Source organism: Mustela erminea, chromosome 1 (assembly GCF_009829155.1).
Source record: "Mustela erminea isolate mMusErm1 chromosome 1, mMusErm1.Pri, whole genome shotgun sequence".
Lineage (NCBI taxonomy): Eukaryota > Metazoa > Chordata > Mammalia > Carnivora > Mustelidae > Mustela > Mustela erminea.
The window spans coordinates 161264225-161291960 of NC_045614.1; the positions used below are offsets into that span (position 1 = coordinate 161264225).

Consider the following 27736-nt stretch of genomic DNA (forward strand, 5'->3'; position numbering starts at 1 on the left):
CAGGTGGCGGCGGTGGTACGGCGAGAGAGAGAAGGGGAAGCCGGAAGGGGCGCGAGTGAAGCCTGGGGGAGACGATAGCTCACGAGAAGGAGAGGGGTGCGCGTGCGCCCGCCTCTCCCCCTAACTCTCGCCTGGTCCCTGCTGTCCTCTCTTGCGGCCAGGTGACACCTAGGCCCGGTCCGCCACCCACTGCCTGGGTGGCGAGCAGCGCGCGCCCTGCCCTAGCGATTGGCGCCGGCCGCCCCTCCCCCTCGACCAGTCCGTCCCGTCGCGTCCCGTCTTGTCCCGTCCCTTCGGGTGCCGCCGGCCGGGTGCCGATGCGCGTCGGCTGCAGCGGGGCTTTTTTCTGACTCCTGGTCCCTTGCCCGGCTGCCCTTCCCGCCCCGTCGCGGGGCCGGCCGCTTCTCCGGCCCCAGGATGCAGAATGTGATTAACACGGTGAAGGGAAAAGCACTGGAAGTGGCTGAGTACCTGACCCCGGTCCTCAAGGTAAGCCAGGCCGGGCTTGCCAGGGGCTGTCAGGTACACGCTCAACTCCGCAGGGATTGAGGACTCGGCGCCGGGAGGGACACCGTGTTTTCCGGCGGGGAAAAGTGTAGGAAGGTGGTGAGGGAGGGACACAGAAAAGGGTGCAGCCCCACTGACGTCTTAGCCAGCTGTTCTCTAGGTTTTCGGGCTCCTCAGGTAAACTTGCAGCGACGTTGTGTGCGCGTTGCTGTCGCCACCCGTCAGAACCCGGCGCATCTGGGTACGTCAAGTTGGAAGGTGGTCGGCCTCTAAGTGGATTTCAGAACGTTAAATCTTAACATTGGAAAGTCTTTTAAACTTTTTAAACGAGGGTTTTGCTTACCTTTTTAAAAACGAAATCAGAATTGGGTACTAAAATGACATGTCACTATTTTCTGTCAAATTTCATAGAAAGTCTCTTATAAAAATAATTAAAATATTATAATAATTAGGAGTTTGAAATAGTAAGTGGTGACTGAGGTCCCCTCTTAGATTTCAGAGGAACAAGGTGAATGGCAACATTATCTCTGTCAGTATGGTTGAACCCAGCTAACAGCAAAGCTTCCCTTTCCGAGTTTTTAAAATAGCCGAAAAACTATTTGTAAATCCTGGACTTCGTGGCTAATAAGCAGTATTATCCTAGATATATTGATATATTTACTCGTTTGGTTTTTTTTTTTTGCTTTGTCAATCATACGGCGTTTTTAAAATAAAAGTTGTAATAGATTAGCTGTTTTAACGGTGACTAATTTTCAGAGATAAACTTCTAGAAGTACATTCAAGTTTTTAGTCATTGTAACTTTTTCCTTTCTGATAAGTGAACAATTAGAATACATGAATAAGGAGTTCTTGCTTAAGTGCTTGTATTTGTTTTTTCAGCTTTCAATGAAAATTTTACGGATCTTAACTGTGGGGATGAAATATCCTTGGATATAGTTGGTCCTATTTATAAGAAGTATTTTAGTATGCTAAGAATAGTGGATAGTTTTACTTTGCTCCCTTTCCATGACAAAGGGAAATAATTAGTCGTGTACTTTTTTATATTTATTTCCAAGACTGATTTTAAAATGATACCTTGTTGGGCCAAGTTTGAAACAAAAAAAGAAAAGTTTATAAATGAAAATTCCAATTCTTGCTATGCTTATATATATATATATTTTTTTTAAGATTTTATTTATTTGTCAGAGAGAGAGAGAGTGAGAGCGAGCACAGGCAGACAGAGTGGAAGGCAGAGGCAGAGGGAGAAGCAGGCTCCCCACGGAGCAAGGAGCCCGATGTGGGACTCAATCCCAGGACGCTGGGATCATGACCTGAGCCGAAGGCAGCTGCTTAACCAACTGAGCCACCCAGGCGTCCCGCTTATATATTTTTTTATTGTGAAATTTTTTTGATTAATATTAGTCAATTTTGAAAACAATTTTGATGTTTGAATCAAATTATTATTTTGCATGTCATTTTTCAGAAACATGTCTACCTAGATATTCAGCATTCAAATAATACAAGATTGTTAAACTCTATTAGTTTCAGAGAGAGAAGAGTAAAAAAAAAAGTTCCCAAATTAAATATTAAGCTGATGTTTTAGGTGCTCATGGGTGGCTCACTCAGTTAAGTGTCTGCCTTCCCCTCAGGTCATGATCCCAGGGTCCTGGGATGGAGCCCCAAGTCTGTCTCTGCTCAGCAGGGATTCTGGTTCTTCCTCTCCCTCTGCCTGCTGCTCCCTCTGCTTTTGCATGCGCGCGCACGTGCGTGTGTGTTGTGTGTGTGTGTCTGTCTGTCTCTCTCTCTATGTCAAATAAATAAAATCTTTAAAAACAAACTTCTGTTTTACTAGCCAGTTGTATTTTACTGAACTTATAACAGGATTGTATTTTGAGTAATCATTTTACTTACTCTCCAAACTTAAAATGTGTTAGCTTGTCAGTATATACTTATCAGTATGTATTTTCATTAGTAAGGGAAGCAGAATTATTGACCCTTTCCTTGCCCGTCCCTGTTTAGAGAGAGAACCCTTGTATTTTCCTGCTAGACATAAGAAGCAAGGAGGAAAAACTAAATCCTTTGGAAAGAAACAACGACTTATCTTAGCAGGTAGAAATTTAAGAAAAGTCATGGCATAGTAAAAACCAAAGTCCTTATATGATCTTCATGCCTCTACTTAATTGGTAGAGGTCCTTATCTCAACTGCTACTTCATTCCTTGCTCACTTTTGCTTGAGCCAGTCTGACCTCTTTTTTACTCCATTTAATACTCTGTTGCCTCAGGTTTTTGTATTCGCTGCACCATCTGCCTAAAATGCTCTTTTACAGTCTTCTGGCTTGTTCATTTTAAGGTCACTGCTCAGTAGTCACCTATCAGTGTTTTCTTAACCATCCTATTTATTTGTTTAGTTTTTTTTTTGTTTTTTTTTTTTAGTTGTAGAGAGGTGGGAGGAGGGAGGGAGAAAGAAAGTCAAGCAGATTCCACACCCAACGTGAAGCCCAATGCAGGTCTTGATTTCATGATCCGGAGATTAGACCTGAGCTGAAACCAAGAGTTAGACGCTTGCTTAACCGACTGAGTCACCCAGGCACCCCTATTTTTTTTTTTTTAAGATTATTTATTTTAGAAAGATAGTGCCTGTATGTGTGAAGAAGGGGAGCAGAAAGAGAGGAATACAGAGAATCCTTAAGCAGACTCCCCACTCTGAGCATGAAGCCTGCCTTGCCTTGGGGCTCCATCCCAGGACCCTGAGATCATGACCTGAGCAGAAAGCAAGAGCTGACCACCTAACCAACAAGCCACCCAGGCGCCCCACCGTCCTAATTTAAATAGCCATCTCTCTCCTCCACCCCTGACTAGTTGCCTTGCTGCCTCATTTTTTTCCCTTGTGGTTTTCATTACCATTTGGCTTTCCTCACTCCACTAGAGTTTAAACTCCTTATGAGGACAAGGAGGAGTTTGGTCTGTTTTATCCGCTCCTATATCCCCATTACTTCAAATAGCGCCTGGCAGATAATGGTTATTTGGTAAATACTTGTTGAATGAATAATCCTCAATGAATCCTTCCATTTTTGTGGCCTGTACTACAAAATCTTACATTTAATTTAAAAATTAGAAACATCTGGTAAAAAGCATCTTTGCTTTAGAGGAGAGAATATCGTATCAATATCTTAGAGATAATAATGGGAAAGGATTAAATGATTTATGACTTCTAGATTTGGTTTCTAATGTTACTGAATTGAAATGAGATGTTGAAGATGTTGGCTGAATAATAAGATGTCCCTAAACATTTTTAAAACATTTTTACTGTTCTGTAAAATAAAGATATTTGGTCATTTTACAAAATCATTGTATGGCTTAATGTTTTTCCAAAGCGATGATCAAATTGTAATTATTTTAATGTCAGTTTCTTTCATTAGACTTGAATATTCTTTGGGGTTAGGTACCAGTGATAGATTCTTTTTTTGTGTGTGCTCTTTTGCCTGGAAGGGTGCCAGGCAAATACTTGCCCACAAACATTTTTAATTTGAAAGTGAAAGAATATAATATGTTATTCTTTTTGTTTTCTTTAGGAATCAAAGTTTAAGGAAACAGGTGTTATCACCCCAGAAGAGGTGAGTATTAAAGATTTTCTGAAGCTATTATATTTTATATTTTCCTGGGAGGTCTTTCTTCTTTATAAGAAAACATCTTAAACTTTAATCTTGATTCTTTTGGCTTTATTAGCAATTTAAAAGGGATTTCTACTTCCCATAAGAGGATGTAACTTCCCTCTCAGTTTGCCACTTCTCATATTTCTCTGTAGTTCCTCTTTATTTAGAAATGGAGGTGGGAGAGGGAATGGAAAAGATTCTGATGGTCATTTACCCTTCACCCATATTTGTGTTATATTGAGGCTGTACAGTGGGCTCTGTGGTGTTTGCTGTTGTCTTTCCTCTGTTTACATTAGACGTGAGTTTTTGTGGTTTTCATTTGTAAACTTTGGCTCATTGCTTGGGTATTAAATTTTCTTTCAGTATTTAGCTTAAATATTTTATTGCTACATAGTTAATGCTGATTTTTTTTCTCACAATTCTTTTACTGTTTCTACTAACCAACTAATGTTGAATCTGTTTAATGCTGAAACTGATGTCTATTTTATAGGGGAGTTGTGTTTTATTGAACTTTTAACATAGAACTTTGTTTTGAGGAATCATTTCACTTGTTCACCAAAGCTATATAATAAAAGCTTTCATTTTCCTTTAGGTAGTTTATTCTGTTATCCTTGAAGAAATAAATACTGTTCTAAACATCTTTTTACGTTCTAGTTTCCTCAATAGTTATGGCTGCATCAGACTTACTTTTTAGTCTTAATAAATAGCAAAGAATTTATTTAAGTATCACCTTTAACTTTCATTAAAATTACCACTCATTGGCAATAGAACTTTACTTACTGTTTTGAAAGAAATATTTTGAATTGGGGCACATTTTACGATCTGGCTATTGCTGTAAATTCTAAGACCTCAAGCCTAAAAATTAATGGATCTTTCAGTTTTCAATAGTGATGGAATCTCTTGAGTCCCCAATCTTTGTGAATTCTGAGAATGGTGTGCTGAATTAATCTGTTATCCAAAAATATTTTTTTTTTTTTTAGTGAAGACACATGGTGGTATAGAAAGAACATAGGAGATCTGCTTTCTAGACCTATTTCTCTTATTTCTTTTCTGATTTGGGCAAAGCCAAGCTGTGACACAGGCCTCATGTTTCCTTGTCTGTAAAATGAGGGGTTTTGTCTAAACATTGTCTAATGGACCTCTTCTGCCTTAGGCACAATGAGTTTAATACCTGGAATGCCACATAAAACTAAGCTTGTTTTTTTTTTTTCTTTCTTTTTTAAAGATTTTATTTATTTGACACAGAGAGATCACAAGTAGGCAGAGAGGCAGGCAGAGAGAGAGGAGGAGGCAGGTTCCCCAGCGAACAGAGAGCCTGATGCGGGATCCCAGGGTCCTGGGATCATGACCTGAGCTGAAGGCAGAGGCTTTAACCCACTGAGCCACCCAAGCACCCCAAAACTAAGTTTTGATATTATTAACTTTTCTTGCCAAACAGAGATGTAATTTAGATTTGGCTCTTAAAACTATCTGTAATCAGGAGCAGGGATGGAAGTTTGCTTTTCTTCTTACACTCTTTGGCTTTATCTATGGGAGGATGACTAATTGACCTTAGAGATGCAAGTCTGTGGTCATTGGATAGATGAATAACACTTAATGTGTGTCATTAAGTAGTTTATGAATTTCCTTCTTTTAAAAAAAATGCAAGGCAAAACTAGGTCAGCTGGGTACCCACCTCATATGCCGGATTGAGTTAGAATGAGTCCAGAGGACGGAAAATAAGAGATAATTTGGTTTTGATAACAGATAGAGTTGATCTATTTATTTGTTTTCTCTTACTGTTTCTGGGCTTCTGATTATTATCCTTCAGCTCTCTGTTTTCTTTCGAAGTACTGTGTTTAAAGGAGGTGTAGGCATTATAGAATACAGAATTGCCTGACTAAAATTACTTTAATATACATACGTATGACTCAGGTAGAGTATTAGTAGTAGAATAGCTTGAAGGGTAAAGTTCCTGACCAAAATGTTAATAACTGGTTTTATCTTGGAGTTATTCAGTATTGTATTTAATCACCAAGAGAAAGCTGCTGCAAGTGATACTGAGAATTGTGAAATTTGAGTCTGCCTTATGTTTTGTTTCATTTGAGCATGTGAAGCCTGCAATAATGACCATTGCTAATGAGGGCAGATGTACACATGTACTAATTATCTGCGCAATTCTATGTTCCTTAGAGTTTTTCTTACCTTCTGGTGTTTTGTTATTTTTAAGGAATTTTAATTTATTTTTTAAATAATCTCTACACCCAGCGTGGGACTGAAACTCAAAACCCCAAGATATGAGTTAGATGCTCTGCCATCTAAGCTAGCCAGGTGCCCCTATTATTTTTTTAATAGATGCTCCTGGAGGTATTAGGGAATAAAATATTAGAGTCTTGTGACAAGGCAGTATCGTTAGAGAATTTTTAAATTTTTAACTCTTTGTTTTGCTTGCATTTTGTTTAATTAAATTCTCCTTTTTTGGTGATGACAAATAGTTCTTGGTAACCGCAGAGTTGAAGATAGCATCTGGTTACAGTGACCTAAAATCCTTAAAACTTAGGGAGGGAGTATTGTTTTCACTTGGGTTTTTGTCTTTACCTAACTAGTTTTAATAATAATAAGATTCTTTGAAATAAAAGAACAGAAACATTCGAAAAGTGGCTGTTGAAAATATGCTGCTAAATCTTGTTAATGTATCTTCTTGAAAGAAATTACTCTTAGAAAACTTACTTTATAAAATTTTACTCTCAAATGAAAATAGAGTATTATATATAGACATTCTTTTCTGAGACAAACATTGGAAGATTAAAGGTACTGTTTTTTTTTTTTTTTTGCTTTGTAATTAACCACAAACAATACATGAATTTAAGTTAGAGCTATTATAAAATAGAATTGGGAAAGTATGTGTGTGTATTGCCCGAATTGGGACACTGCACTTAACCCTTAAGAGACTTTCTTTCATTTACTCTCAAGAATAAGCAGGATTTCTGTCTTATAGAAATATCAGGTCATGCTCATGTATAATGGAAATTCTCAGAAGGTTAAACTCTTCCTGAGTCTGTTTTTGATTCCTGAAGAAAAACAAGAACTTGTTCAGTGTTCAACCTGCCCAGAAAGCCTAAGGTGTTAGAGGATTCAGTTTGCTTCTAATTTTTCCTATTGTTTGGCATTACATTTGTCACTCTTGTTAATGTGAAAAAGCTTACAAAATGGGCTTTATCCGAACTTAAAAAAAGAGAAAGAGAGAGAAATGTGCACTATGATGTCATAAACTTCTTACATCATAGGCCTATATCCTTTTCTCAAAGATCTCCATTGAGTTTTCAGCCCCTAGCAGGAATCTGTCTTCATCTTATTTATCCTTAAAATGTTTTTTTTTTGAAATTTTAAGTCCTGCACTGTTACTTTTATTCATTTCATGATGTTGTATCCTTTTGGCATTATTTAATCCAATTTAAAAATTGAATTTAAAATCAATAGCACTCAATGTTTTTTTCTTCCAAAATTTAAATTTTACAGATGTAAAAAATGTTGCAGTTTTAATAATAATCAAGAGCCATCACAGTGGTAGAGCAGGTTTGGTGCTGTTTGCATTTATATGATTATTGGGTATCAAGCTTACATGGGATGATCACTTTGGTATTTTATCATCTTATATTCAGTGATGTTAATTTTTCTTTTTCCTTTTCTTTTATATTCCTTTTAAATCCTGAATAGTTTGTGGCAGCTGGAGATCACTTAGTCCACCACTGTCCAACATGGCAATGGTAAGTAATCTTGAGTCAGGAATATAAATTAGTAAAATGTATGACATTATAATTGCAGCAGTTTGCAAAATGGATTAGGGCATGAACTTTAGAATGACCAATTTAACTCTGTTCTAGTAGATTTTTCTGTTAAGCAGTTTGACCATGATACTTAAAATAAAGGCATACTTAAAATAATACAAAGGCTGACTGACAAATTGGCTGTTATACCTGTTTTGATTTGCTCTGTTAGAGTAAAAGAGACATTTTTAAACTTCCTTTATTAGTATTCCTTTTCTCTATAGTGTCTGGGTCTGATTTTGTGGTGGATCTTTAAAAAATAATGTTTAAGACCAGCTCATTTTTTTCAAATTAAAATGTCTCCTGAATATTTTTATAACATTAATAAATCCAGATATTTTTCAAAGCCTTAGGATTTTTAGTCATAAGACTTTCTATAAGGTTCAAAGTATGCTCCCATTTTAGGAATTGACTGAAAAGGAAGGTTCATGATACTCATTAAAGTTTGTAACTGGAAATCTGCTTGGTAATAGATTTTTTACATTTTTGGTTTTTCACTAAATTGTAAAAGTAAGGTAAAAAAAGTAATTTAAGCAACTTACCAGATCTTATGACATATTTTAAGTATTCTGAATAATAAGAGGATGTTTTAAAACAAATGCTGTTTCATTACGTTCAAGAACTTAGGGTAAAACCACCTGACTATGGCTGAGAAGGTGATCCTAGTACTGGCAGAGCTATTTTAATTAGGCTAGAATTGTTTTGGAGTTATCATCTTGTTTGGATATAAATAGTTCAACTTGTTATATTCTTTTTTCTTTTCATTATAATTCCCTTAATGACACTTTTTCATTTGTGGTTGAAAGGTATAGTTTAATTTGGGAACAGAGGTTCTAAACTTAATGAAGTTAGAACTGATAATATTTTCCTTCATATTCAGAGCGTAAATAGTTAAAACTATTTTAAGCCAAAGTTGGAACTCTCTTTTATCTGTGGCCTATTCTGTTCTCAGTTTTTGTATTTGACTCTTAACCCAAAATAGTTTTATTGCTTTTTATCAATTGTTCTTTGTCTTTCAGAACACTATTTCTTAATGTACCAAGAAAAACCAAAATGTCAGTTTCATTTATTTTTATGCCCTTGTCTTCCTTAACGTGCATTTCTATTTCATATTTAAAATTGAGTTAATATCATAGCAGCTCTCTGATGATTTAGTAAGGGTGATTGGTTTTTTTGGATTATAAATTACCTATTAAAATTATATTTGTCTTCATTCTAGTCTATAATTTTTATGTATTTCAAGTCAAATAGGTATATAAAATTAAAAATAATACCTGTTTTATAAAAGGAACTAATTTGGGATTTTCTTCAATATAATAAACATTCTCTTCAGATTTCTTTGTGATAGTCCTTATTTGTCTGATTAGTTCAGACATACAATTTATAGTATTGTTACAGAAATATGTTATATGGACAGGATAGTTCACTTTATGAATTGTGATAGTTGAGGTATTATTTAGAACTCACCTATACCCTACTCCTGTGTCCACACTTCTGGCTAAAATATAGGGGCCAAAGGAACATTTCATTTTAAACCTGTGCTAGTAACAGGTTATTTCCATGTTACAGTTTCATGTCTACAAGTGTCATCATGACCGTATTGTATGTTCTTCACTCAGAACTTCAGGCATTGCCATGTCATTATTGATTTTGACACTTGAGAATGGTCTAAAGAAGTCTAGAAGGCTACTAAGATAGTAGATCTTTTTCTGCCTTTATCTTGTGCTCAGATCTATGGTTTCAACTTTAGACTGAAGCTTTGATAAGGTGAATTTTTGTTCAGATGTTTGTGACAGGTAACACATGCCCCTCTGTCTCCAGCCAGTTCCATTAGGTTACCTGCAGAAGAATCTTAGAACAAATTCTTAGTAAGATAATCTAGAGTAGTTACGAAAAATCAGAAATGGTGTAGCTGCTTCTGACACACAGAGACTGTAGTGTAAGAGCAGGAGCCGTGGATTCACTTGCTCTTCTATATTCTGGTTTTCTGACCTTGAGCAGTCTGATTTTTTTTTTTAGCTAAAATGGGGACGTTAATATTACCTCTTAGGGTTCTGAGGAGTAAATAAGAATAATGCATGTTAGAGTTCTAAGTCGTATACTTAGCAAACACTCAGTGAAAGGGGTTTTTTTTTTCTGTTTTCAGTCATATTTTTTAATATTATCATGTTGTGATTCAAAGCATCTTTTTTCTCTTTGTTCCAGTTTTAATCGAGTGGCAGGAACAGGGATTTTGCCAGCCACCTACTTTGTTATGTAATGTCCTACAGATATTTTTCTGCCTTCTCTAGAGCTGAAGATGAGCAGTACTTGAGAATTAAAAGTCTGAGATTATACTCCCTAGGGAACAATGTTTTCTTTTTTGTTTAGAGGCAAACATAATAGTTTCTTAATAGTTCTATATTATTCTGTCTTTTTTGATATTTAATCTAAATTCTCTTAGTACATTTCACTTGCAATGCTATGTTCTTCCATACCCTAACATACATCACTTAACAACATCCTTCTGAAACTAGTCCTAAAACAGTTTTTTCAAGAGTGTGGATTGTGTAATTTTGATATTTTCATGTGATATCTTCTGTCTTTGCTTTTTAAAGTAGTTATTGTATTTTGGTGCTCTTTGCTCTTTTTAAAGGGCTACTGGGGAAGAATTGAAAGTGAAGGCATACCTACCAACAGGCAAACAATTTTTGGTCACCAAAAATGGTAAGAATTATATTTCATATATTAGTAAATTTTACACAGAGTTATATTTTTAAAAAATGACAGAAGAAAGTTAGCTTTTTTTTTTTTTTTTAAAGATTTATTTGAGAGAGACAGAGAGGGAGAGAGAACAAAAGAAACAAGAGAGAATCTCCTGCTGAGCAGGGAGCCTGATGTGGGGCCCAGTCCCAGGACCCTGAGATCATGACCTGAGCTGAAACCAAGAGCTGGATGTTTAACCAACTGAGCCACTTAGGCACCCAAAACTTTAGTATTTACTGATCTTAATTTATGATTGAACCCATAGAGAAATTTGGAAATTTGATGGAACTCTGGGTTCTATTGCTAGAGTATTTTTTTCCTTATTTCATTTTTACCTCCTTCCTTTTTGTTGCTACTTTTTGCCAAAAAAGGTCTAGTTTTAAGATGTGGAAGGAATGGAGCCCAGCAAATTTGGAATTTGGAATTGCAGTTGCCTTTTTTTTTTTTTTAAGTTGACTTTATAATTATAAACTTTTTAGCTATTTGATTTTTATCTTCTTTAGATGTAAGCATTAGTCATGAAAAATGAAACTGATACTATCTTTGACGGCTAAAAGTTCCAAGCTAAAGATTTATTATCCGTTGTGTCTTTGAAAGATTGTCTTTAGGAACAAAAAATGTTTTTTAAACTACTAGTTTCTCATTTATGAAGTTAATTTGAAAACAGCTTGAGAAGGTTATAGTCCCTCTCAGATCACATAAAGTGCATTGATTTTTTTCTAATCTATTACAGAAAGGGAAAATATGTATAACACATCAGTTTTCTTTCCTACAGCATATGTCTTATTAGAATTGATCATTTATAACCTTCTTGTTTTTTAAAAAAGTCAAGAGGTTAATAGCCATTTCTGGGCTCTACCTTATCATGGTTTTACATTATAATTGTTCAGTTTTAGACTTATGTGAGTAATACCTGTTAATTGACACATATACCATATGAAAAACTTGGCTCCAGTATTGTATAAGATGGTAAAATGTAGCAGTTCAGTGAATTTTTACATTGGCTTATCCATTATAAATGCCTGAAACTTACATGAATTATGAAATACATATTAAAACTTACTATAACATTGCAAACTGGAGGTCACCCCTACCACCTCTGAGAATGACAGGTGGTCCCTTCCTGTTTTGAGAGTGAAGCTATTAAAATAAGGTTTTATTATTCATTAGCCTGAAGTTGAACAGTATCATCTCTGGCTGTAGCCTGCTGTTCTTCAGAGACCATCAGGGTAAAGAATACATAGAATATTTCCTTTCTACTTGTGTTCTATCAAAGCTATTTAGGGAAAGATAAACCTGATCATTAATATGTCTGTGGGCTAAATACAACTTTTTAATCACTTTTATTAGAAGTGAAATATAATATTTCCTTAAAATAGAATAAATTATCTTTTTTCTAATAGATTTATATGAAGCAAATTATGTGCTAGTAACTGTACTTGTCATTTTTTTGTAGTGCCATGCTATAAGCGGTGCAAACAGATGGAGTATTCAGATGAATTGGAAGCTATCATTGAAGAAGATGATGGTGATGGGGGATGGGTAGATACTTATCATAACACAGGTAAGAGGAGAATAGAATACATATATTAGTTTAAATTGTTTTAAACATTTTCTAATCTTTTATTACAGTGTTGATTTAAAAACAACAAAACAAAGGATACATAAGGCACAGTTGTCCCAATAGACTTTTTTTTACCTGAAAAGAAGCAGGAAGACAAATTGGAAAAAAAGAAAAAATGCCCTTGGAGTATATACCAAATTTCTCTAGTACTGCTACTTTAGTAGCAATTTGAAAATACCTCTATCATTTTCTTTATTTCTAAAATAAGAAGGACAAAATTGCTGAGTATGCATACAGCTTGCTTTAGAATTCCTTATTTACATGTCATTCCATTGCTGAATGATTAGCTTTAGGACAGGAACTATATGTGTTTATTTTACTCAGAGACCTGACATTTTAAAGTAGTTAATAATTATTTGTTGAATGACTATAAGAGGATTGTAAGGACCACACTCCTTAGGTAGAGTCACTGTTGTATCCTCAATATCTGTCACAGTATCTGGTACAGAAGTTGTTCAGTAAATTTGTGTTAAAAGAATTGATTAAATTCAAGCCTTTTTAAGTGTATGTTTGCAGAAGTTGTTTGTAAGTCTGAAGATGAATTTTTATTCAAGTCCTAAAAACCTAGTTTGCCACTATGTTTATATAACTATGTAAATGTACATTAGCATATGCTGCTATGGCTATACTAACTTAGCCATACTAACTTAGCTATACTAACTTAGCTATAGCAGCATATATTAATCTGCATTTACATAGTTATATAAATATATTATATAAAGTACTATGAGTTAATGTCAGTTCATAGTTAAGTATAAGTTAATAGTTAATTTGCATAGTTATATAAATGCCATTATGACTTGACTTTAATGAGGAAAACGTGTCCTGAGTTTAAATTGAGAATACTAAAACGTAAGTTTTCTCCCTCGAAGTCCTAGAAAGTATACCAGAAGTAGTACTAGAACAAGGTTTCTCAGCCTTAGCCCTACTAACATTTTGGGCCACGTGATTCTTTGATGTAGCATTTTCTGTACATTGCAGAATGTTTAGCAGCATCTCTGGGCTCTGTCCACCAGATACCAGTAGTATTCACCCAGTTGTGATAACTCAGAATCCCTCAGACAGTGCCAGATATTCCATGAAGGGCAAAATTGCTGCCATCAGTTGAGACCCACTGCAGTTGTCTAGGGCTAAGTAATCTGCTCAGGAAAAACTACCTTCTGAGGTCAGTTTTCCCTCTACTTTTAAAAAAGGACAGTATCATGTGTTTGTGATGATACAGGCATAGATTCAGGGCTTGGGCTTCTTGATTTGAAACTTGTTTCTTGATGCTTAGTGTTAAAGTCCAGGCCTTGAGAAAATAGTAGATTGAACAATTTTTTTAAATGATTTCAAAAAATCATCCTATTGCCCCCACTGAGAGACTGGTAGATGGACTTTTTATCTTTTGACCTTTCTGAAATTGTTCAGCTGCTCTGCTTTAGTTTTCCTGTAGTGGAAGATATGGGCAGTGGACTAACTAACTAGAGCCCTTAGTTATAGCACTGTGTTTCTAGTGTCAAGTAAATGACTTATTCTGATGTCTGGTTGTATTCTATTTCTTAATCACTAGCTCAGAATCTAGGTGCATATTTACAAAGGCATTCTTTACAGAAATAAGTAGGCGTCAGTGTGATTGGATTGATGAAAATCTATTACAGAAATTCAAGAATTGAAAAATGTTTGCCCTGCTGGAGAGCTATCCTTAGAATTTCAGTTTAAACTATATTGTGATTTGATTAAAACACTGCTTCCAATTAACTTAGAAGGTCATGTGCCTGGTTCCTTATTCACTTCAGTTCTCTTTGCTTCATCCTTGCTTTTCATAGGTTTCTTTTATTTCTCTTAGCCCTTGTATTGGTCATGGTTCTCCAGAGACACAGAAAAATTGGATGTGTATATAGATATAGGTATATAGGTATAGATAGATTTATTTTGAGGAATTGGCTTACATGATTGTGGGAGTTAGCAAGAATGCAATTCACAGGATGAACTGACCAGCAGGCTGAAGATCCAGGTGAGTACTGATTGTTTCAACTCAAGTCTGAAGACAGTCTGAAAGCAGAATTCTTTCTTTTTCCTGAGCACCTCAATGTTCCCTTATAAAGCCTTCAGCTGATTGGGTGAGGCTCACCCATGTTATAGAGCGTAATCTACTTTATTCAAAGTCTATGAATTTAAGTGTTAAAATCTAAAAAACACCCTGACAGCTACATCCTGACTGGCATTTAACCAAACATTGGGACAGGATAACCTAGCCAAGGTGACATAAAATTAATCATCACAGTACTTGAGAATCTTACTCTCATTAGAGTCATTTGAGCTTTTTTTTCCTTTGCCAATATGTCCTCCTACTCTTAGAAGAGTCTGGTTTAGTCAGATACTATTACATTATTATATTTGGATGGATTGAAGAGGTTTTATTGTTTTTATCTATGTACTGGATTCAGTGAATCATTTGTAATACCAATTCATTGTGCTAAGATTTGGGTTTTATTGTTTTGAAATAATCAGATCTATTATGTAGTAATTTATAGAAAAACTATGAAGTAAAAGCTTTATGTTAGAGCTGTGGATTTTGACCTTTTATATTAGCGAAAGTGAGTTATTTTTTAGGTTGGAGATTTTAAGCAGATACATAAAGGTTTTAGAAGATTAACAAAGGGGCAAAGCTTATTTTGTATGTAGGGTTGTTTTTGTTGTTGTTGTTGTTTTGTTTTTTTTCATTAATGTACTTCATCCTGTTGAATTTGCGAATTAAAAACAGTGACATGGGGATGCCTGGGTGGCTCAGTTGGTTAAGCAGCTGCCTTCAGCTCAGGTCATGATCCCAGCGTCCTGGGATCCAGTCCCACATCAGGCTCCTTGCTCGTCAGGGAGCCTGCTTCTCCCTCTGCCTGCCATTCTATCTGCCTGTGCTCGCTCACTCTCTCTCTCTCTGACAAATAAATTTTTAAAAAAGAAAAAAAAAACAGTGACATGTATTTTGAGTTAGAAATATTATTTAGCTGAGTTGTGGTGCTCCCATCTGCTTAATGCCCCCTTCATTGACACAAGTAGGTTCAAGGTGGTTGCTTAATGAGGAGCAGTGAACAGAACATTGAACTAAAAGTTAGCACATGTGGATTTGAATCCCAATTTCTTCACTAACTATGAGACTCAAGTAAGTTATTTCATCTCTGGAGACTTCGTTTCTTCACAGGGAGAAATGATTGATTAATTACCTCAAAAGATAGTGTTTGTAAGGCTGAAATAAGCTATAGAAACAGTAAAATAGAAAACCCCATATAAATGTGATATGGTATTACTACTTCTGGATGTCCTAGATTTCTGAAACAAATTACATTAGTTTCTCCTTAAGAAAATTTTGATGTGTTTTTAAATAAAAATAAATATGAGTCCTATAGTCTAATGTGTTCACTTTGAGAATGAGTATGTATTGGATAGAGACTCATACTGGGAAAGTAAATGAGGAATAATAAATGAGTGATAGAGTAGAATATAATTCATAGTAAAATATCACATTGCTGTTTTTTTATTTCAATTTAAAAAGTGCTTTTGGTTTTACTCCTTTTAGAGTTCATTTATAAAATGCTAACATTGCCTCCTTGTTTCAGAGCAGTTGTGAGAATTTAGGTAATTTTAAGCATTTATATATTTCTCAAATCTAGCAAATGAAAGATGTTTACAATTTTATTTGTTTTTTTGAATTTTAAACAGGTATTGCAGGAATAACCGAAGCAGTTAAGGAGATTACATTGGAAAGCAAGGTACTGGTTAATTAGTTACATTTGTAAATTCAGTGACATAATTATTTGTGTGTGTGTGTGTGTGTGTGTGTGTATATACTTATTCAAACTGATTATTTTCAAGCTTTTTAAAATTCCAGTTGTTTTTTTCTTCTCTCACTTTCCTATATCAAAACTGCTGTTTCCTAGCACTTATTTTTTTAGTCTGTTGTACAATTAAAAAAATTTTTTTGAGATTGTAACTGGTAAAAACTACTAATTTTCACCAATTGGTAAGGCTCCTAGGCTAGTTTAAAAGAAATCGCTTTTTATTTTTAAGTACAAGTACCAAATGTTCTGTAAATGGAGACTTTTGAGGTTTATGTACTACGGTTTCTTAATTTACTGCTATTTTGAATGGATGATTTTGTTTTTGAAAATTTTAAGGTAAGACTTTAACATCATCCAAAAAATAATGTGTTTTGACTGAGTGAAAGCTAAATCGGTTAGGCTTTATTGTATGGTTTATTATGGAGTGGGGAGTAAAAATCTGTAACTGGGTGAAATTTTTCTCCTTGAAAATTTTCTATTCATACTAGAAAATGATTGCAGTTGTTTTCATATATTTATATTTGTTTGAAGTGATTTGAAAATAATACAAAATGCCTTTACCCTTATCTTTGCTTAATTATTTTGTTAACAGATCTCTTAGAGGATAGAATATTTGGACAGAGTAATTGACTTTTTTTTGTCCTTATGAAACATTTACTACAAGAGTTACTAGTTTTAGATACTCTCTTTTGTGTGTTTTTGTCATTTGGAACTTTTGGGATTCATAACTGGGTCTTAACAGGAAGTGTTAGAAACTAAAACAAGTGTTTTTCTTTTTTTTTTCAATGTACAGTTTTATGCTTGCTAGGGATTAAGTTTCAGTTCATTGGCCTGAAAATTCATCTTTCTGAAATTCTACTTTTTGGAGAATTTGAACAACTAAAGAGAAATCACCAAAATGGCTTTTGCTCCTTCAGAAAATCTTGTTTACTCCAGCCGTTAATTGTATATACTTCAGACTTTGGGAATGATAAATGGCAGAGTGGTGTGGATAGCTTTTGTTGATAGGTTTATGGTAATTCAAGAACTTCTTAAAAATGCAATAATGGTTAATATGGTACTTGGTATCCCACTTAACATCCTTATATCATACTAAAGGGTGACTGCTTAGAATAATGTACAACTTGAATGTCTTTCCTGTCATTTCCTATTTAATATAAAATTTACATTATTTTTTATAATTTCTTAAAATACTTGTTCAGACCCAAGTATTAATCTTTCTTATTGGTTTCTACTGTATTCTTCTGTTTCAAGTATGATCACCATAACATCAACATGATTAAAATTTCCCTTAATGATTAGTTTGTTAGATACTGGCTCATCTAATAATTACCCAGATACTATCGTCTTTGGTTTCACATTTTGGGTGTGTTAATGATAACATACAACTTAAGTTTCTAGTGGTAAATGGAGTCTTCTCTAAGTAAAATTGTACATTAGGTGAAACTAGTATGCAATTTTTTTTTACTTTACTACATTGACTTCAGATTTTTAGAATAATTGATTTTGTGAAATGATAATTATGTATTAGGCTTGTCTTTGGTATTATTCTTTTATTGTAGTGCACATATGGTTTAAAAAATGAACTGAAATCTTACATGTTATAATAACTAAAGTCCGGTAATTTTACTTAATTCAGCCTAAAATATTGTTCACAAATTAGCATATGTTTCATTTATAGTAGTTTAACTATTTACTAATAATTTGTAAGTTTAACTTACAAATGTATTGTGATTTACAAATATGTATCTTTTTTCTCCTTTAAATTATGTATGTAAATTATAACTCTGAACCAGTTTCCTAATATTAATGAATTGGTTAACAAAAATACTGTTTTTTGGAAGTGCAAAAATTGTTAAATTGTTAGCTTAGGTGATTCTTGATGCTTCTATGATATTTTTTATATTTTTCAGTGACAGTACTTAGCACATCACTTTTCATATTTGGTTTATGGGTTTGTCATCTCCACTGGAATAGGAGTTTCTTGACGATAAGAACTGTCTTTACCGCTCTTATTTTCTCAGTGGTTTACACGGTGGTGACACATGAGTGTTTGGTGTTTGAACTAATGAACATACTTGAGTGACTTTAAATATAATTTATTTCAAAGGACAGTATAAAACTTCAAGATTGCGCAGCAATATGTGAGGAGGAGGAAGAAGAAGATGAAGGAGAAGCTGCAGATATGGAAGGTATTTATGTTCTAGATTTTCTTTAATCACACTAGAATGTTGATTTTGAAATATTTATAATTGAAGTGGACAAGAATTGTACTCCATTGAGTTCTAGATTTTAACATTAAACAGCCTAGAGAGAATTTTGTTTAGTTTAAATTTAGTTAGTGCAGAGCAGTCTTGGACTGTTGTACTTTACCTAGGACATAGCCTTAAAAGCACTCTTTCCAGTGGGATACATCCTAGGCATAAATCTTTAATGCAGTTAAAAGTTTGAAGATGCAGATTCTTAAGCTAATTCTTAAAAACTACTTCAGAGCAGAACAAAGTTTGCTCATTTATTGTGTATTTTCTTTTTCTTTTTTTCCTTTTTTTTTTTAACCAAATACATAGAATTTATGGTGAGATAGAAATGTTCTCTAGGGACGCCTGGGTGGCTCAGTTGGTTAAGCAGCTGCCTTCAGCTCAGGTCATGATCCCAGCGTCCTGGGATCGAGTCCCACATTGGGCTCCTTGCTCCGCAGGGAGCCTGCTTCTCCCTCTGACTCTGCCTGCCACTCTGTCTGCCTGTGCTCACTCTCGCTCGCTCTCTCTCTGACAAATAAATAAATAAAATCTTAAAAAAAAAAAAAAAATGTTCTCTAGCATGCAGAAGTGGAAGATGGTGCCAAGTATAGTTGAAGCACCAAAACAGCAAGTAGTGTTTGTGGATAAGGAGGTGACACATAGCCAAATTGCCAGAGTAGTCTTGACTCAAAGTACCTTTTCTTCTGTTTGTTTGTTTGTTTGTTTGTTTGTTTGTTAGAGAGCGAGAGAGAATACAAGCAAGGGGGAGAGGCTGAAGGAAAGGGATAAGCAGGCTCCCAGCTGAGCAGAGAGCCTGACTGGGACTCCGGGCTCAATCAGATCCTAGAAGCGCGGGATCATGACCAGAGCCAAAGGCAGACACTTAACCAACTGAGCCACCTAGGTTCACCTTAAAGGACTTTTAAGCTTTGTTTCTTAAATTACTTTTAAGTTCTCATGAAACCTAGGTGTAGATCTGTTCCTGAATTCTAGTAAGAGTTTTATCCTTATTTTTATGGTAAACTCCCCATCCTTTGAAGAAATAAAATTAATTACTTGTAACCCAAATTGCTCACAGCAACCTTACATACCATCTCTATGATCAACTTCATATCTAAGCCTCCAGTCCAGATCTCCTGAACTTCAAATGTACATGTTTTTATTTTCACTTGCACCTGAATGTCTTATAATTGTCAGCACCACCTTCTTATACAAGTAGTTTCTGGATTCCATCAGTCTGAATTGTGTAGTTACCCAAGCTGGGGTGAAGGGTAGACAGAATACTATGAGTAAAAATTCTTTTTAGAGTACAAGCTGTGGGACTGCCTTAAATACCTGACATCTTTTTAGTGTGTTTTATTACATTTCTCTTGGACAGAGCTAAAGGAAAAAAATTGCTTTATATGGGGTTTTGTTTAAAAAAAAGTGTTGATGGTATAGCAGGTAATATAACAACAATTACTTTAACAGGCAATTTTCATTCCCTGTTCAATAAACACTGGGCAGGATAGTTATCTATGTATCAGGTACTCTTCTTGGTACTAGAAATAAAACAGTAGATTTGATCTTATGGAGATTATATTCTAGTTACGGGAGACATAGAAAAAATAATAGATAAGCAATACAGATGCTGTATTAGATGGTTATAAGTGTTAGGGAGAAAAATAAAGGAGGGGAATGGGACAGAAGATCTTGGGAAAGGATGTTATTTTAATAGGTTGGTCAAGAAAAACCCAGTTGAGAACATGAGTTTTATGTAAAGCCTGGCAAGAAGTGAGTGAACAAGCTATTTGGATATCTAAGGAATTATGCAAAGGCCCTGAGATAGGAGCTTGTGTGGTGTATACAAAATACCCATGAGCAGGAGCATCTGGCTGTTTCAGTCTGTAGAGTGTGTGACTCTTGATCTCAGGGTCATGATCTCAGGTTCCACATTGGGTGTAGAACTTACTTTAAAAAAATAAATATGCTGTGTTCAGAGAGGAGCAAGCACAGAAGCAGAGAAGTAAGGCATGGAGTCAGCGAGATAACCTTGGGCCCTGGCTTTAATGTAGTGAGATGAGAAGCCATTAGAGGGTTTTTCTAAGTAGAAAAGGAACTTAGAATGCCATACAACATTTTAACAGAATCACTGTGAATGCTGTATTGAGAACAGATTGAAGAGGTTTAGGGACAGTAGTTAGGCTGTTTTGATAATCAAGGCAAGAAATGATAACTTAGGCTCAAGTGGTAATATTGAAAGTGATGAGAAACAAAATTCCGGACATATTTTGAGGGTAGGGTCAAAAGGATTTGCTGCTGAGGGGGAGTAGCATGAGAGAGACAATAGTCAAGTGTGACTCTAAGGATATTAGACAGTGTCTAGAAAGATGTCTTAACTGAGATAAGGAAAATTATAGGACTAGAATAGCTTTGGAGGGGGAGTTTGGGAGTTCAGTTTTGGATGTGTGCTATTTGCGACATGTTAGTCATTCCAGTAGAGCTCTAAGTAAATAAATATCCAAGTGTGTAGCCAATGATAAATTTAGGAATTATTAGCATTTAAAGCCATTGAGACTAGATGAAATCATCAAAGGAGTAAGTGGATAGAGAAAAGACAAGGTCCAGAAACTGAGCCCTTGGCTGCTGTAGAGTTTTAAAAAGTTGAGCTGAGAAAGAACCGAGCTTAGAAGATAGTAAAGGAGAAGCCTGTGAGGTGAGAGACACAGCCAGAAAATATAATATTTTAACAGCCAAGTAAAGTGTCAAAGAAGGTGGGGCTAAATCATCCAGATGGCCCTGTGAGACATCAGTTAAGATGAAAACTGAGAATTTACCCCTGGATCCAGCAACATGGAAGCCTATGATGATTTTAATCAGCACATTTTATGCAATTATGTAAATAGCCTTGCGTATGCGATGGAGTCACTGAGTGTCTGCAGTATCAGGATGCTGTTCGGTATTGCTAATAGGCTGTAGCTTGGACCAGGCATTGGCAAACTAACTTTCTCTGCCTGTGTCAGTTAAAGAATCTGCTGCTTTGGAAGTATAAAATCAGGTCCCTCATACCTTTTCGATACCTTCAGTTAAAAACAAAAGCAAAAGCCCAGGTTTTGAATGATACTCTGAAGTAATATATAGCTTGGTTTAGGAAATTTTCTTGAACTTGATTAATTTTTTGTTGCTTTTTAAACAGAATATGAAGAAAGTGGATTGTTGGAAACAGATGAGGTTTGTAAATTGAATTTTTAGTTAACATTTAGTTAACTAAGCTTGGGAATTAGTATTCCTAGTAGTATCTTGATCTTTCTAATAAACCTTTATTTATATGTTTGTATTGGTTATAGTATATAATGTTTTAGCTTTGGCTTTATGTTCTATTTGTTTTTTAAAAAAATACATAGGGTGGGAAAAATATTTTCCTAATTGTCATATTCATACTGATTTTAATGGGTTTAAATTTCTTCCTGTATTGCCAGGCTACCCTAGACACAAGGAAAATAGTAGAAGCTTGTAAAACTAAAACTGATGCTGGAGGTGAAGATGCTATTTTGCAAACAAGAACTTACGACCTTTATATCACTTATGATAAATATTACCAGACACCACGATTATGGTTGTTCGGCTATGATGAGGTAAAAACAGAAAATATATTTTAATGTAAATGTTTCAAATTGTTGGATTTAATTTCTTTATCATTAGGTCTGTGGGTATATATTGTTGCCTTTTAAATTTTAGAAGTCGTTTGTTTTACAATTTCATGATTAATATTGAATTTGATTCTTTCTTTTAAGCTGTTAATTATTCTGTGTGACAATAACACTACTAAGAATCAAACAGAAATATTCTGTTAAGTATTTATTGCTTGGTCCCTGAGGGTTACTCCTTCAAAATATAAGGGAAATTGAACTTAATTTATTATATTAAATTTCGTGGGTATATAAGGCATTTACAGAATGATCATATTGGCATGTGTTTTTTTTCTTTAAGACAGAAAACCGTTTTTTTTTAATTAATTTATTAATTGAATTAAAGGATAACTGAAATAAAATTAACTTGCTTTAACCGTCATTCTTACGACTCTAAATGAGAAGCAAAAAAGTAAAGCGAAATACACCCAAAAGATGAAATAGAAAGTTATAAAATGTTTGACAGCCATGAACTTGTTTTTTTGTGGGATCTTTATTGCATTAGGTGGTGGCTGAAGTCACATAGCGTTGATATACAGACTCCTCCACTCTCCTCCCTTCCCTGGTATAAGTGTATTATAAACTCTCTCCCCAAAAGTCTGGTAATTCTAAATAGTCTGGAAATCTGTATTACAGGTGAGGTGGAGATAAATATATTTTAAACATGAAAATCTAGGCCTAAAATTTTTTTAACAGTGATTTCAAAACATTTTTTTATTGTTTCAGCAAAGGCAGCCTTTAACAGTTGAACACATGTATGAAGACATCAGTCAAGATCATGTGAAGAAAACAGTGACCATTGAAAATCACCCTCATCTCCCACCACCTCCTATGTGTTCAGTTCATCCATGCAGGTATGTATGTGTGTATGTGTGTTGTGGGTACTTCATGGATTTATTACCTGGGAATCCAAAGTGCCCTAACAGAAGAAATACAGTAAGCAAGTATAGTTCTCTTTTGTCTTTCTTAGAAATCTTCTTATGCTAAAACATAAAAGAAAAAGGAAAAAGTCACCAATTTAAGTAAATTCATTAAGAATTTTTTTTGCTCTCTCTGTGTGTTTAATTATAGTATAGATCTTTGTGATTTTAGTACTATTTTTAGCTCCGAGAATAATTTAGAAGATGCTTTTTAGATTAAAAAAATACCCATCATTTAGACTTGGTTTGCCCTATTGTGATGTAGCTGCCTATGAATGTGGAATATGAAGTTATCTTTGTGTTTTTCTCCATGACCTATTTATCTCTTTTTATTGGTTAGTGAAGGGAGATGTATGCAGAGTTCTCTTTAAATTTTTTTTTTTTTTAAGATTTTATTTATTTATTTGACAGAGAGAAATCACAAGTAGGCAGAGAGAGAGAGGGAAGCAGGCTCCCTGCTGAGCAGAGAGCCCAATACGGGACTCGATCCCAGGACCCTGAGATCATGACCTGAGCCGAAGGCAGCGGCTTAACCCACTGAGCCGCCCAGGCGCCTGAGTTCTCTTTTCCTTTACTCTTCAGTTGAGAGATGTTCAGTCCTACTAAGTCAGGTGCATTTTATAATTTGGAATTTTCTTTTTATCGCGTTTAACAGTGATTTCAAAACATTTTTTTATTTTTTTTATTTTTTTTATTGTTTTTTTTTATTGTTTTTTTTATTTTTTTATTGGGCCAAATGAGTAAACGGAGCCTGTATGCATGATTTATTCAGTTATTTCTAATGGGTAGCTTTCGCAAAACATTGAGAAATTCTGGTAACAGTATTTTTGAGATGAAAAATTTGGTATTCCATTGACTAATTTGATGCAACATTCTAGTTTTTAAAAATTCTTTAATATTTTCTCATTTTTTGCAGCCTCCTGATTCTCAAACTTTATCATATAGAAAGCCTTGTTCATTTTTCTAGCTTTTTTTTATGCCAAGAGTTGTTAAGATTGCTAACTGAAAAGCAATTCAAGAGTCATTAGTTTTAGTTTTATATTATCTAGAAGGTTTTTATTTTACTCTACCCACTCCTTTAGTGGTTTGAGGTTTTAGGACAGTGCTTATCAAAATGAGGCATGTCTCTCTCAGATGTAAATTTTAGTCCAGAAAAGAATGAAGAGGTTTAACTGGTAATTAATGTTAAACATGTTAATAAATGACTGTTATGCAATGTAATGTAATAGGGCAAAAAAGCTGGGGGTCTATAAGGTGAGATTTCAAGTACATTTTAGGCCTTGCCATCAGATTATGTTTTTGGATTCTTGGAGCTGATACATTTACTCTTATCTTCTAAGTTGCCTGCCTCTGTCATGAAGTTTATACTCATAAAAGTTGAAGCAGCATTATTTAAGCCAGAATATATCTAAAAGACCATTCTTTTGTGCACTGCCTTTCTCTCAGTTCATATACTTAGGCAATTACTTTGATAGCATTTTTCTGTAGTAAAGGAAAGACACTGGTTGACTGTGAAGAGATTTGTGGATTGGGCAAAAACTTCAGATAAACATATTTCTTTATATAAAGCCAAAAAATCATTTCTAAATAGAATCAGATGGTGCCTGGGTGGCTCAGTCAGTTAAGCGTCTACGTTTGGGTCAGGTCTACCTTCGTCTCAGGTCATGATCTCAGGGTCCTGGGATCAAACCCTGTGTTAGGCTCCCTGCTCATTGGGAAACTGCTTTTCATCTCCTTCACCGCCCCACCCCATGCTTTTTGTTTGCTCTTTGCCTCAAATTTAAAAAAAAAAAAAAAAAAGGAAAAGAAAATCAGATAAATTTTATAATATGCATTAGGACAAAGACAAACTATATAAACTTCTTAACTCTAACCAAGTTAAATTTTTTTAAAACCCAATTTTGGTTTATTCTCTTCTTAATATTTGAATAGTCAAAATGACAGCGTTTTAAAAATGTCCTTGTTTTTTTGATTACCTGTCACCATGTAGCTTTTTTGAATTTTCCTGGTCTAATTCTTGTTTGTTTCTTTGAGCAGACAGTCCTTGCTCTGCAATTATACCCTGGCATGATTTCCCTTTCTCTGGCTTTCTGCTGTGCTACCCCTTGCCCCCACTCTTTCCACTCCTGTTACAGGAAATGCAGTGCTGTTGTGTTTTGACTATGATTAGACTTTAAAAATTTAGCCTGTGTTCCAGTAAAACATTGTATATGACTCTCAACAACCTGACTTGTTGGAAGGAAAATATTTTATAATATAACTAATGTTAAAATTAAATCACTGACACTAATAAGGTAGATTTCTTCACAAACAAAAACTTGCTTTTCCTATTTTGATCTAATTGATCTATGCTAATAATATTTATTTGTTCTTTTGCTTTTAGGCATGCTGAGGTGATGAAGAAAATCATTGAGACTGTTGCAGAAGGAGGAGGAGAACTTGGTGTTCATATGTATCCTTACCTATATTTGGTTCCTAGTATTTTTTTTCCTCTTTGGGAAATAGTGGTACAGTGTTAGTGCCACAGTACCTATAACTTGTTTTAGCCCTTCATAATGGAAGTCTTAGTACAAGTCTTTATTTGGGAAATGTTACATTGTGATAGTTCTGCTTTGTTCAGTTGGTTAGCACATGTCCCTGTGTGCACCAGTCAGCTCTGCCTTGTTACAGAGCCTAAGGTCAGAATGTGCTTTTCTAGGCAGCAGCTTGCCAGTTCTTTTGTTTGTCCAAGAGGCAATGGCTAAGAGCATTTTAATATAAAACCTTTGCTCTTGATGGAAAAGAAACTCAATGGGCATAATTTATTGATGAAAGAAGAGTAACCTACTAATTTAGAAGATAACACATGAGTATCTTTCCCCTAAGTATATTTCCAATTTAACTGTTAACAAAAAATGTGCTTCCCTCATGTAAAAGTAAACTTAGGTTGTGTCATTCTAAGGTCTCTGAAGCAAAGAATTCAGTTTAACAGATAGGCTAATTAAAAAGTAAAACACACAAAGTTTATTTCAGATATTCTTAAAATACAGTTTTCTCCAGATAAAAGCACCCTTCTCACATCTTACTATGATTTTCCTACTTAGCTCTCTGTGGTTGACAAGAGGAAACTAAGTCAACTGCTGGATACTGAAGTACATATACCTATAGCATGGCTTCATCAAAAGCAGCCCAAATCAGTGATTTAGATGCCAAATAATTTGAATTAATTTAGTGCTAGATTGATGTTACATTTGATTGTTCATGCCACTCAGTGTTAGATGTAGACTGAGAGGGGTCACCTCTGTCTTGGAATTACAGATAAACTAAAGAGTTGCTAATAATATTTGACATTGAAAGTTCAAAACCAAGAACTTTTGGTCCAAACCAGATTTACTCCTGAAACTGTGTGATGCATAACTTGAGCATTTGTTTCTGTATTGGAGGCTAGGTAGCAACTTGGAAGATACTGTAGCTACAGTGGACTCTTTCTAATAAAATCTTGATTTTTTTTTCTGTGTTCCACAGTACTTAGAAATATTAAGAATTTAATGTTTATTGGGGGAATTGATGAGTCATTATTAAACACAGAGTCTTCCAAGTTTATGTACATAAACTTAGAATCAGTCCTTACAGATGGTTTCTGCTTTATTTTTTTCTCTTTTGCTTCAGTGCTTTTATATTCTTTACCCTGCCTTATTTTCTTTATTTTTTTAAATTTTTAAAAAAATTTTACTTTATTTTTTCTGTGTTCCAAGATTCATTGTTTAGAACGTGGCGCTAATAATGTGAAGTTTGCCTTGTTTCTAACATAACCTAGCAGACTAACAGTAAAGGAACCATTTCCCACTCACTTAAATATGAACACCCCTGTCCTTATTTTTATATCAAAATAATTGGGCTCCTGTGAACTCATTAGGAAGTTTCACATTCAAATATTAAATGGGAATGGGTTGAGCAGTCTTAAAGTCATAGAGAAACCTCATGTTGAATAGACACAAACTTGCATGAGTGAATTTTTTTAATATACTTGATTTAAGATTTTATCTTACATATTTTTTCTGAGAAATAGGATAACTACATGTTAGTTTAAATCATAGTACCATTTACCAATCTGTTTTCCTTAGCTAAAGACCTTTAGGTATCTTCTAATTTTCTTGAAGTTTGTACAAGCTGTCATTCCAACAATAGAATATGACTACACAAGACACTTCACAATGTAACGGAGAGAGCATAGAATCTATCCTAATTATTGTTTCTGATTTTTAAACAGTTAACCCATAGATGTGACCATTGACCATATTCACCAATATGTACAATTTCTCTAATAAAGGGACTTATATGTTTATGCATTAAATAAAAAAAGTTCCACTACCAGACTTATTTGTTTAATAAAAATGAGTGTAAAGAGACTGTTTTTCTTTCTTCTTATCAAAATATGGTAACAGTGTTTTCTTTAAATAAGAACTCTGGAAATGAAGAAGCATCTCCTACAGGATAAGAGTATTTTGGTTTGCGATTATGAAGAGGGCATTAAATGTGTTGTGATGGTGTGAACTAGGACTAAAAAATACTGCACGCTAGACATACCTTCCCTTTCTCTTCCTCTTTGTTCTTTTTATTTTCCGTCTCCTCCCTTGTTCCCCAAGTCTCCTACCTGCTAATAGCTAATATTTATGAAGCACTTACTGTGTGGCAGGAAATGTGCTAATACTTACCTTGTTTCCTGATTGTTTTAGTAAGTTGATACCACCAAAATGACTTTATATTAAAGATTCAGGAATATTTTTCCTCTTGTGA

The 27736-nt window shown here is 34.6% G+C and overlaps 1 protein-coding gene across 1 annotated transcript; it reads left to right on the forward strand.

The window, feature by feature from the left end:
* Positions 1-8: 8 nt before the first annotated feature.
* ATG3 (autophagy related 3) lies at positions 9-27348 on the forward strand. The gene is made up of 12 exons (XM_032348938.1): positions 9-489; positions 4059-4100; positions 7836-7885; positions 10581-10651; positions 12147-12254; positions 16014-16063; positions 18243-18324; positions 21548-21582; positions 21831-21986; positions 22767-22894; positions 25344-25412; positions 27078-27348. Exons 1-12 carry the CDS (start codon positions 418-420, stop codon positions 27157-27159), a joined length of 945 nt encoding a protein of 314 aa, XP_032204829.1. The 5' UTR covers positions 9-417; the 3' UTR covers positions 27160-27348.
* Positions 27349-27736: the final 388 nt, after the last annotated feature.